General features: G+C 38.7%; 1 protein-coding gene across 1 annotated transcript in view; it reads left to right on the top strand.

Annotated features, from left to right (window-relative positions):
* Nucleotides 1-11,249, top strand: part of LOC110039518 (putative F-box/LRR-repeat protein 23) — an 18,329-nt gene extending 7,080 nt beyond the window's left edge. The window contains 3 exon segments of the mRNA XM_020744620.1: nucleotides 7,680-7,723; nucleotides 10,307-10,490; nucleotides 10,492-11,249. Coding sequence (XP_020600279.1) covers nucleotides 7,680-7,723; nucleotides 10,307-10,490; nucleotides 10,492-10,929 — 666 coding nt within the window. The 3' untranslated portion in view covers nucleotides 10,930-11,249.
* The last annotated feature ends 647 nt before the right edge of the window (nucleotides 11,250-11,896 follow it).

Here is an 11,896-nt window from a genome sequence, read left to right as displayed (position 1 = left end):
TATATATATATATATATACATATACATTCATATTCCACCCTTCGGGATTTTTCATTCATTTTCCCAATGTCAACCTTATTTATTTATTTTTTTTGTCGTGTTCATTGTTGCATGACAACGCAAAGTTGTTTTACATATTGTTTATATCGCTTTATTTTGTTGTCTGTGAAAACATAAGGGAGACTGAATAAGAATAGAGAGAACATAATTAATTGATGATAAGATAATACATATGCTCAACCAGGCCTCTCCTATTTATGGTTAACATATGATAGAAGCAAGGTAAAAAACCTTACAACAACAATAGGAAAATACATGAACCAGACCGATTCACGGTACATACAAACCGAACCAAACACTGAGTAAAAAAAACATTAACATTCCCCTTCAAATTGATGGTTTCTGTCGAAGATGGTCAATTTGCCACAAAGAATCTTAAACCTGGAGTTGGGAATAGATTTGGTGAAGAAATTAGTAATTTGATCAATGGTGTTGATGTGATGAACCATAAGTACTTTGTTTTTGATGCATTCTCGAATATAGTGACAATCTCTCTCTATGTGCTTGGTGCGGGCATGGAACACCAGATTCTTGGCACGAGCGATAACAGAGGTTTTGTCATAATAATGAGGTGTTGGAACATTAAGATTAATTTAAAAGTCTTTAAGTAGATGTTGTAGCCATACGATATCAGTCGCTGTTATGGCTAAAGCTCTACGTTCAGTTTCAGTCGAGGAGCGAGCTATGGTGGCTTGCTTTATCATTGTCCAAAACATAAGTGTAGATCCAAGAAATATGGAAGAATTAGTAGTCAAATTCCGATCAATAGGATCACCAACCCAATCAGTGTTAGCAAAAGCAACAAGTTCTAAGGATCCATGAATAATTGGTAGGCTAAGAAAAATAGTGCCTTTTAAACATCGAAGGATACACTTCAATTGTTTAAAGTTGTATTGAGTTGGTTGATATATTGTTTGACTGGAGTGATTAATAGAATACGTGATGTCATGACACATTAGTGTTAAATATTGCAAAGACCCAATTAGTTTACGATACAAAGAAGGATCATGAAAGAACCTATGATCAGAGAGGTCAGAGGATTTCCTGGTGTTGTTGGGATTTTGCATAAGTTGCTTGATTGAGATGTTGACCATAGGAGGTAGGAGTAGCTTGTATGCCAAGAAACTTGGAGATGAGACCTACATTTTTCATTTTGAATTTGCTATGTAAGCTTTGAAGAATAGTATCGATAGTAGGATTTTCATTTTATGTTATTAATATGTCGTCCACAAATTAGAATATAGATATGAACATTGTTGTAATCATAGCCGTAGAGAGATGGATCGACATAATTGGCTTGGAAGTATAGAAGCTGCAAATATGTAGTGTGTGTGATGCCACTGACGTGGCGCTTGCTTAAGCCCGTAAATAACTTTTTTGAATTTACAAACATAAATAGGATGAAGTTGATTGAGGAAGTCTTGAGGCTGTTGCATGTAGACATTCTCATGTAGATCACCATGAAGAAATGCATTGGATACATCGACTGGTAGAATTTGCCATTGGTAGGTAATAGCTATGGTGAGAAAGACTCGGATGGTAAAAATTTTTGTCACCAGACTGAAGGTTTTAAGATAGTCTATGCCTTCTTATTGTTTGAACCTGTGAGCCATAAGTCTTGCTTTATATTGTGCCACTAACCCATCTGAATTAAATTTGGTCTTGAATGTCCACCTGCAACCAAGAATGTTATAATGGGACGGGGGAGTTACCAATTCCCAAGTCCCTTGATCTTTTAAAGCTTTAAATTTAGATGACACAGCTTTTCGCCATTGTTCATATTTAGCAGCCATAGAATAAGTAGTGGGATCATTAGTAGTTTGAGGAATAAGATCGAGAATGTAATGAGGTTTAATACTACCGGTTTTATTTCTAGTGAGCATGAGATGTGAGGGAGGAGGTAATGGTGCGAGTGGAGGATAAGGTTGCAGAGACAAGGGAAGTGCGATAGAGGCAGAAGTGGACGAATTACCACAAACGGAAGATGAATGCAGATCAATAGCAGTGGGAGGGATAGTAGAAGACCTGGGTAGAGGAGATGTGCGATTATGAGAATTGAAAGTTGGAGAGAAAGTCGTGGAAGAAATCAGTGGGAGGGGAGATATAGAGGTGGTTGCTGACCTTAATTTTGGGTGAGGTCTTTACTTCTCTCTTTAGAGCCTAGGGTCTAGTCTTATGTTTTCTTTGTTTGACCCTCTTAGAGGACTAGTACCGAACCCATACCATTTAAAAAATTCAAGCCACCTCGTCACTCCTCCGAGTCTTGCATGGGCGGTCCTGAATCATCGGCATTTCACTGAGTTGATTAGGGCGGATACATGCAACTCAAATTGTTCCTACATTAATAGGAGCAGTCCTTAGGGAACCCCTTTTGTGACTCGAGCACTCGCAAACGCCGCATTTTGCGCACGCATGGTACCCCGCTCGATTTTGACTTAAATTGACTCACCCGTCGACAAACTTGTCCGGACGACCTAGGATGACAAAACGGATCACACAAATGCGTTCGAGATGTCGACTTTATCTAGGAATGACACCCACATTGTTATGGTTTTGCGCGCGAGCAATTAGCATAGATATCGATGCACATTTTTTTAATAGCGTTGCGCAAGCCCGAGCTCAACCTAGGTTCGACTCGGGTTCGATTTAGGCTAGACTCGGGCTAAACACGGGCTAGGCACCAGCTCACATGAATTTGAAATTCAAATTTCAAAATTCAAACAAATTATTTAAATTTGTCTTAATTAAAGATATTTAGGTGTTATTTTTGTTCCAATTAAACCTGCTCCATGAATGGAAGGTATTGATTTCCCCTCCCAATCTCTTGTAACAGACACATTGCAAAATTTTGATATATCATTCGGCTCCCCTGTTGGTCACTGGTCTTGGGCACAGAAGCTTTCCCCCGCCTCTTCCTCCAGCTTGAAGCCCTGCTCTTCCTGCTTGAAGCACTCCATCTCAACTCCTCTCGACAGGAATCTCAACTCCTTGCTCCCCCTCCTGCCTCACACATTGAAGCCCACTTGTTCGATCCCTCTCCTGCTCGCGATCAAAATCCTCTGCACTGCACGTTCTCGCTCGAGCCCGCCTCCCTCTTCGTCATGCAGGAGAAGCTTTGCTCGACAAACCCCCGCTCGCCTCTCTCGCTCGCTTCCGTTCAGATCTCACACTCGACCGAAGCTTTCACTTGCTCTTCTTCTCTCTGTGTCGGACCCGCACGCTTCTCTACGACTCGCCTCTTCCCCTCTCTGCCTCACTCACTGAAGCCCTAGCCCCTCTTCTGCGAACATATCCAACGCTCCTCCTCTGCGAATAGGAAGACTCGCCTCCTTTCTCCCCTCCTCGGATTCGTTCGATCATCCCCTGCTCGACTCCCTCATCGCAGAAAGCTTTACACTCGCTTTCTTCCTCCCCTGTTCGGCCCCAGCTCCTCTTTTGCGAACAGAAGCGCCTGCCCGAATTCCCTCTTCCTCATGCAGGAGAGGCTTCTGTTACTGTGTGATCTTATTTGTCGGTACAGGTCCAAACTTCTCGCTTTAAACTTTGTTTTCTTTCACATAGATACCTTAATCAAAACTTTTAAATCTGATGAAGGTAAAAGAAAATTACAATTCTTTAATTTTGAAGAAGAATATAATTGAAGCTGTTTACTTTTCTCTCTTGATTAGAATTGTTCTCTCTTGATTAGAATTCAGCAGGTGAAATTCCTGCACTCATATGCTTATAATTCACTTTATTTTCTTTAGTCAAGGAAGAATTATACACATGCATCCATATTCTCTTCCTGCTGCTTCTTATGACTCTAGGAAATGTTAGTTCTATGTGATGCGATCTTAATCTTGAATAGCTATTGTTATGATGGGGCTAAATTTGCACAGCTTACCCTAGACACATTTAGAATACTTTAGTGTTTGGAGTACGAACCATGTGTCTCATTCTCCTTAGACACTGCTACTACTGATAGCGGCTACACAGGGGGAAAATCTGAAAATTGCATGCTTTTCTTCTTACTTTTAGGAAGATTTGAAGATCCTATGCTCTTTGATTTGTGGGAGATGGTGAAGAATTTGAATTTTGCATGCTTTTCTTCTCACTTTTGCAAAGATCTAAGGGTCCTCTGCTTTTGATTGGTGGAAGAGGGTGAAAGTTATTCATGCAATAGCATGGTTTTTTGTGAGCTGACTTATCCAGACTGATTTGGGAATTGAGGAAATCATTCCACTCAATTCAAATGTATATTTACATATCTCACATATAAACTTCGCCCATTGCATTCATGCCATGCGAATTTTTCGTACCATATAAAACACTGCAATTTTGGGTAGGAAGTTGCATGTCACTTCTGATCATTCGGGAGAGGGGGGTGGGGGCTGCTTTACTCACTATTTTGAAGCTTCAAGAAATACGTTTTGTGAGTTAATAAAAGCTGTTTTGGTGGAATTAAACCCACCATTTGTGAGCTGTTTTAATTATTTTTTTGGTGGAATTAAACCCATCATTTGGGAATAGTTTTAATCAGTGTTTTGGAAGAATTAAACACATCATTTCAGGGTTATTTAATCACTGTTTTGGTAGAATTAAACCCATCTTTTGGGGACTGTTTTAATCACTGTTTTGGAAGAATTAGGTACATCATTTAAGGGACTATTTTAATTGCTGTTTTGGTGGAATTAAACCCATCATTTGGGGACTGTTTTAATCACTGTTTTGGAAGAATTAGAAACATCATTTGAGGGTTCTTTTAACCACTTAGCCAATTTGAGGCAATCTATAGGATTGTTCTTGCTCAAATTTCTCACTGTTTTGGAGCCACTTTAGGTGCCGATTTGGGCTGATTATCAGCACTATTTTGGAACTTCATAGGTGTTGTCCTCCAATATTTGGGTTTGTAGGAAGCCATCTAGGTGTTGTCCATCACTGTTTGGGTTCGTAGGAGGAGGCCACATAAGTGCTGCCCATCGCTGTTTGGGTTCGTAGGAAGCCATCTAGGTGCTGTCCAACACTGTTTGGGTTCGTAGGAAGCCACCTAGGTGGTGTACACCACTGTTTGGGTTCGTAGGAAGCCATCTAGGTGCTGTCCACCATTGTTTGAGTTGGTAGGAAGCCACCTAGGTGCTGTCCACCACTGTTTGAGTTGATAGTAAGCCAGCTAGGTGCTGTCCACCACTGTTTGGGTTTGTAGGAAGCCTTTTAGGTGCTGCCCACTGCTATTTGAGCTCGTTTAGGTGTTGTCCACCACTGTTTAGGTTCGAAGAAAGCCATCTAGGTGCTGCCCACCACTGTTTGGGTTCGTAGGAAGCCACATAGGTGCTGCTCATTGCTGTTTGGGTTCATAAAAAACCATACAGGTGCTATTCGAAGTTCCTAGCTGCTGTCCGGAGTCGTAGGAATCACCGTACACTTGCTAGTTATTGCTCAGAGCTGTAGGAGGTCTTAGGATCACCGTACTAGCTCGCTAGTTGCAGTCAGGAGCCGTAGGAGATCGTAGGATCACCGTGCATGCTTGTTAGTTGTTGTTCAGATTGTTGTTACGACTTGTTCAACTGCTTACTATTTTCTTCTTTTCTCTATAATTTATTTAAATTTCTTGTAAATTATATTTTTGTTTTGTGAGTTAAACATGCAACAGGGATAACACCAACAGATACGCCACATACGCAGATACATTTTATTTTTTGTTGTTTCTTCATTGCAATTTATTTTTGCCCTAACACATTATGCAGATACTGAATACAATTTCACTTTCAAAATAAAACGATTTTTCAAAATTAAACAACATTTTCAAAAAAAAAATACAAAGCATGTTCTTTCGAATTTACGGGAGTCCCTCGAAGGCGGTAACTCACAGTTGCTAACGAGATTTCCCCGGTTTAAATGGATTTCATAATTCGTTTAAGCTAAGTAAAATCAAAAGAAAATAGTGATACCGGAACGAGGGAATCGTGAGATCACGAGGGAAGGGAATCGTGAGATCCTAACCGGTGTCGCTCTAATCAATTTTAACATCCTCCATAACACATAAATGATCATAACCTTAGAAAACATTTGATTTGACACCATGACTTGACACATTAGAAAACTTAAACCCTGGATTCATCGCTACAACAACAGCTTGAAGCCAACTTTGAGGGCAGCACTACGAGAATCTTGTATCAAGCGACAAGAGGATCTTCAACAACAATCTCTCTCTCCTTAGTCTAAATAGCAACTCATAGGACTTCGAGGCAGTTTACCTGACGCGACGTAAATTCTCACACCCTCTTTAAGCTCCTGTACAACCATGTTGTGCAGCGTAAATCCTAACTCGCCTTAGATTCCAGTGTTGTCGTGCGGTACGACGTAAATCCTCTTATCTTTGCGGGTTATTCGCATAATCAGATAAGTAAGTCTCATATAATAAAATTGACAAGATTAAACACCTAAATAATATCGTCTCCAAAACTCAGTCACAGAGTATAATAGTTTGGGAAGTCACTGAGGATTCCCCTCAGGATCTGTGACGTTCCCTACCATTTACTTCATTTGAACTGAAAGAATTGTTCCTACGTGAGCCACCCCCATTTGTTTTTTTCCACGTCCTACCGTGAAAACATAAACCTCAAATTCTTGAAGACTAGAACCACTGATTATTATCGAGAGTTTTCTCAAGTGACTCTCGTTATTTGTGATGTAATTAACTATAGGGGCTTGTCTCTATAAAAATTTTATCTTGGCACATTTCAATGTGTTTTTCTATGTTTAATAATAGGAGAATTTGTCGTTCACATATAAAAGGTTCTCAAATTAAATAGATGTCACAAATCTCTTAGTTCGCAAGATTGAGTCTATCGCCGGGGTCTAAACTCATTTCTTAAAATGTATAGTATTCAGGGTATCAGGTACGATTATGCAAATTATTGGACTAATAAGATTCATTCGGTCTCATTTCCTAAAAAAATTAAAACACTACTTTCATAATCTAAACTATATACTTTATATTTAAATTAAATTTTCAAATAAAAAAGTTGACCGACAGTGGCAGGTTTAGTACGAGATGAGTTCGAAATTGATTTTCTTTGGAAGGGAAGACACATTCCTTTAATATTACTTGATGGGGATGCAAATTTTGTTAGCAGACATATCAAGCCATTTATATCCTTTTTTGGAAGGGAGGGTAACTGAGAAAAACACTTTCTTTCGATAAAAGTTTAAGTTTATGATTATGATAGAGCTTGAGCTAAGGAAAGGACACACAACTAAATATTTTTAAGTGTTGATTACTAGACTGTTTATGGAATAATATATCATATAGCGATTTGTATTGAAGCGTTTTGGTAGGTTAGTGATTGATGAGATAACAGGCGGTGAGTAAAGTGTCAGCCCAAAGATGAGTGGGAAGATGAACATCATGTAAGAGTGTGCGAACTGTTTCTATAAGATGTCGGTGCTTTCGTTCGACAACACTGTTTTGTTCGGGGGTGTACACCAAATCGAGATAAATAAGCAACATTCACCTCCATCATCGGTTCTAAGAATTTTTATGCGGGAACTGAGTTGATTTTTAACAAGACATTCGAATTCCTGAAATTCAGTAAAAGTATCATCTTTATGTTTAAGGAAATAGACTAAAATAAAACGAGAAAATAATCAACAAAAATGATAGTATTTATAATTTTGATAAGAGGTGGGGGAAGGACCACGGACATCATAGTGAATAATTTGCTAGGGTGTAGTTGCCTTGGTACAAGATAAAGAGAGATAATTTCCTGTTTTTAGACAGGTCACATGAATTACAAGATGTTTTGGGAATGACATGTTGAAGACTAGAGGCAAGAAATTGCTGAATATGATTGTGGGGGTGTCCGAGTCGCCCATGCCAAAGATCTGGAATATGTCAAACTGATATGAGAGCTAGATTTGAGGACTTATTGATGTCTGGTGGAGGAAGCTGAATTGGGTACAAACGATGAATGTAGGGCCCTTCAAGAAGATTGTTTTTGGTCTGCACATCCTTAATGAATAACCATTAATAGTAAAAGTTATATTGCAAGAATTTTGAGTAGATAGCTTATGAACCAAAAGTAGATTATAGACTAAGTTAGGAACATGATGAATATTAAGCATGAGTTTACGAGTTGGAGTTGTAAGCTGTCATTGACCAATATGTATAATGGGAAGTTTTGACCGTTTCCGACTGATATGAAGTTGTCACCTTTGTAGTCTTGAAAGTTGTGAAGCTGATGTGAGTTGGGGTGAGGTGTTGAGTAGCACTACTGTCTAAGATCAACTGCTGGTCACAATTGGATGTAGAATCTGAGATAAGGGCAGTAGTGAGCTGATAGTTAAGATCATGCCGCTGCCAACATTTAAATGCAGAGTGCCCCTTTGTTACAGATTTGACAAGTGCTGTTGTTTTTGCGGACATTAGATGGGTTCGGAAAGTTTTGAGAAGGCTGCCCTATGGAGGAACCAAACTGGTTCATGTAGGAACCAGAATTTGGGTAATTGCGGTTAGAAGAGGTAGTAGGTTGTGCCTTGTATCTGCTGCGCTTAGAAGCAGCCGACGCTGTAGTAGTTTGAGAAGGAGTAGCTTCTTTGAGGGCTTCTTGAGCTATGGTGAGTTCCTCACTACATAGAAGGGTGTAAAGATCATTCGAGCTAATTGGTTGGAGATGAGTGTGAATAGATATCTTGAAGGCACGATAGGCGGTAGACAAACCATGAAATGTATGAAGTATTATATCTTCAGTGGAGAGAAGGACACTAGCTGTGGCAAGTATGTCGATTTTATATTGGATATTGGGTCATGGTTCGATCTCCTTTTGAAACATTGTGAAGTTCGTTCTTAAGTTGAAGAATATGAGATCGATTAGATGATTGGAGTCTTCTTTCAATAGTGGTCCAAATTTCAGCGTAGTTTTCAAGCGTAAGAAGATGTGGTAGAATAGATGGGGAAACTACGGAGTAAATGACAGTAGTGAGTTTTTGATCCATAAAGATCCATTTGCTATAATCAGGATTTGGTATATTAAGTCCTGAATCATGTTGGAGGATTTTATTAGGACAGCAGCAAGAACCATCAAGAAATTCATCGTACCCGTTGGCACGGAATTATTTCAGTACTTGTGCTTTTCAAGTGGGATGATTATCAGTGGTAAGAGCTGTAGAGATAACATTTTTAATGTTGCTCAACAGAAATTTTAGTTGGGTAGAGATCGGGCGATCAGCGGGAAGAGAGTTGCTAGAATTGGTGGCCATTTCTATGTTAATTGAGAAATTGGAATGAGTGCTCATGAAGAAAGCAGATAGAAAGAAAGGGGAAAGAAGAGTTTAGAAAATCCTATGTCTTCAACCGTAAATCAGAAATCAGAAACTAGAATACAGAGAGAGATTAGAAGAATTTAGAAAGAAAAAAATTGCATATAACTAACTGCAGAGGGTGAATCAGACAGGTGAAAGACAGGTTCGAAGCCAGGAACCAGCAGAGGACCTATGTCTGCAACAAAAAGAATTCAGTAATTGAAAAGGATGAGCACGTAGACACGATCAAGAGAGGGGAGACGACAAGAGCTGTCAGAGACAAGAGGAGATAGATCAAATGATCAAGGAGGCTGAGCAAATCTCTGAGGAAGATAAAATGTGCGAACTGTTTTTGAGCACAAGAAACGGAGCTAAGACATCTAACAGAAGGGAGATAAGCCAGAGAAATTGCACCTGTGGGAAGAACTCAACAGAAAGGTTGGACAGACAGGGCTTGCTGAGACAGGGAGGAGCTGTGAGATGCACTGGAGAGATTGCTGCGGAGTAGAATGCTCTGATACCATGAAAACATAAGGGAGACTGAAGAAGAATATAGAGAACAAAATTAATTCATGATAAGGTAATACAGAAGCTCAGCAAGGCCTCTCCTCTCTATTGATAACATTGGATAGTAGCAAGGCAAAAAACCAAACAGCAGCAATAGGAAAATACAGGAACTGAACCGATTCAGCGTCCATATAGTCCCAACCAAACACTAATTAAAAATATTGACAGTTTGATGGTCATTTGCCATCTCCAAGTTTTCTTCTATAGAGGTATTGCTAAAAGAATTATAATTGATCATTATGATTGAGAAGCCTATGGATCATATGCTCTTATGGTGCGCTCTTCTTCTCTAATTCTGAATGCCTATTCTGAATCTCTCATATACTTTTGCAGAGCTACTAAGTGGCGCTTCTTTTCTAATTCTGAATGACTATTCTGAATCTTTCACGTACTTTTGCAGAGCTACTAAGCTGCGATGCCTTCGTTTGATATCCATGTTTAATATGTCTGCAATGGCATTGGCTCAAGCGGTTAGAAAATTTCCTCTGTTGGAGGAGCTTGAAATCTCATTTTGTTTCATTTCTGCTGAATTACTTGGATCAGTTAGCTTGGCTTGCCCGCAATTGAAGAGCTTCAGACTTAATACAACACCATAAACTACCATACGATGATGATTATTACAGTGATTTTGATGAGAATTTTGATGCCGAGGCTTTGGCTATTGCGACACACATGCAACAGCTGCATCGTCTTCAGCTTATCGGAAACAGTCTTACAAATACTGGGTTATTTTCCATACTCGACAATTGTCCCAATCTTCAACATATTGATATTCGTCGATGTTTAAATATTACGATTGACGAAAATTTGAAGAAAAAATGCAAATTGGTCAAACACTTGAGACTTCCCAATGACTCTACTGCAGATTCTGAGTTTAATGAAGTTTTTGACGGGCCAATCACTGATTTAGCGCCTGCACTATTTTATTCATATTATGACCGTCTTTATGGTGACTCTGATTATTATGATCATGATGGCGAAGTCTCTGATATGGACTATGATGACCTCTTTGATTTCTGCTAAATCTTCACCATGGTGTTCTTAAAATGAAGCCTTTTTATGTTGAGGTGGCGCTAATGGTGATTTTTTTTCTCATGCTGGAGCTGGTGTTACTTGGCAAGCAAAATGGATCTTTTTTTGTTTATTCAGCCATCCTTACACCGAGAAAATCTGGTATGTTTTATATGTTTGATTTGGTTTATTTTGCATATATGGACGTCTATATTGAAATGTTTCTAGAATTAAGACTGAAATATCTGATTCCGTGCTGATCCAAACTTAAAACTAAAGTTTGATTCAAAGGTATTTGTTGCAATCTCAAGTCCAATAGAGTTTGGTTGAATGGTGGCTCTATTAGTTGAGCTCGGCAGGCATGAGTAAAAGATTGGTTTTATTTTGAATGATTTTTGATATTTCATGTCAATCATGTGTTTATTTATGCTTGCACGTGTATCCACATACTAGGACTCACAAAACAAACTTGTAGTTACAAGTTTGAAAATTGAAAAGAGAAATTTTATTCTAGCATAGTTAAATAATTATATATCTCAAAACATTGATTAATAGACTCCCTATACACCACCCAATTTTTTATGCACAGGTGAGGTAAGTTAAGCTGGCATGTATATAAAAAATAAAGGAAAATTTACTTACTTGCTACACCATCTTACTTATTTACAAATCAAACACCCAAAATTTTAACACTTTGGTTCATAAGCTTATGCATGAAACGGTATATTTCAATTATTTAGAAGACAGCGATGGTGGTATTTGATATGATGTTAAAGATTTGAGTGATATTCATGTAAATATGAATGCATAGGTGTTAGGTATGTAGATACATTGCGCGGTATGCATGTAAATCTTTTATTTTAGGTGTTGGATATGCAAATACATAGGAATCGAGTGGTGTGGATGTAAATCGCCCTAAAAATATACTAGCAAGTTAAAATGACCTAAAAAATTGTGCTCTATTTAATGCTTGATGAAA

This window comes from Phalaenopsis equestris, unplaced genomic scaffold, assembly GCF_001263595.1.
Source record: "Phalaenopsis equestris unplaced genomic scaffold, ASM126359v1 Scaffold000002, whole genome shotgun sequence".
Lineage (NCBI taxonomy): Eukaryota > Viridiplantae > Streptophyta > Magnoliopsida > Asparagales > Orchidaceae > Phalaenopsis > Phalaenopsis equestris.
Note: the sequence above shows the minus strand (reverse complement) of the source record. Positions and strands in the feature narration are given on the sequence as shown.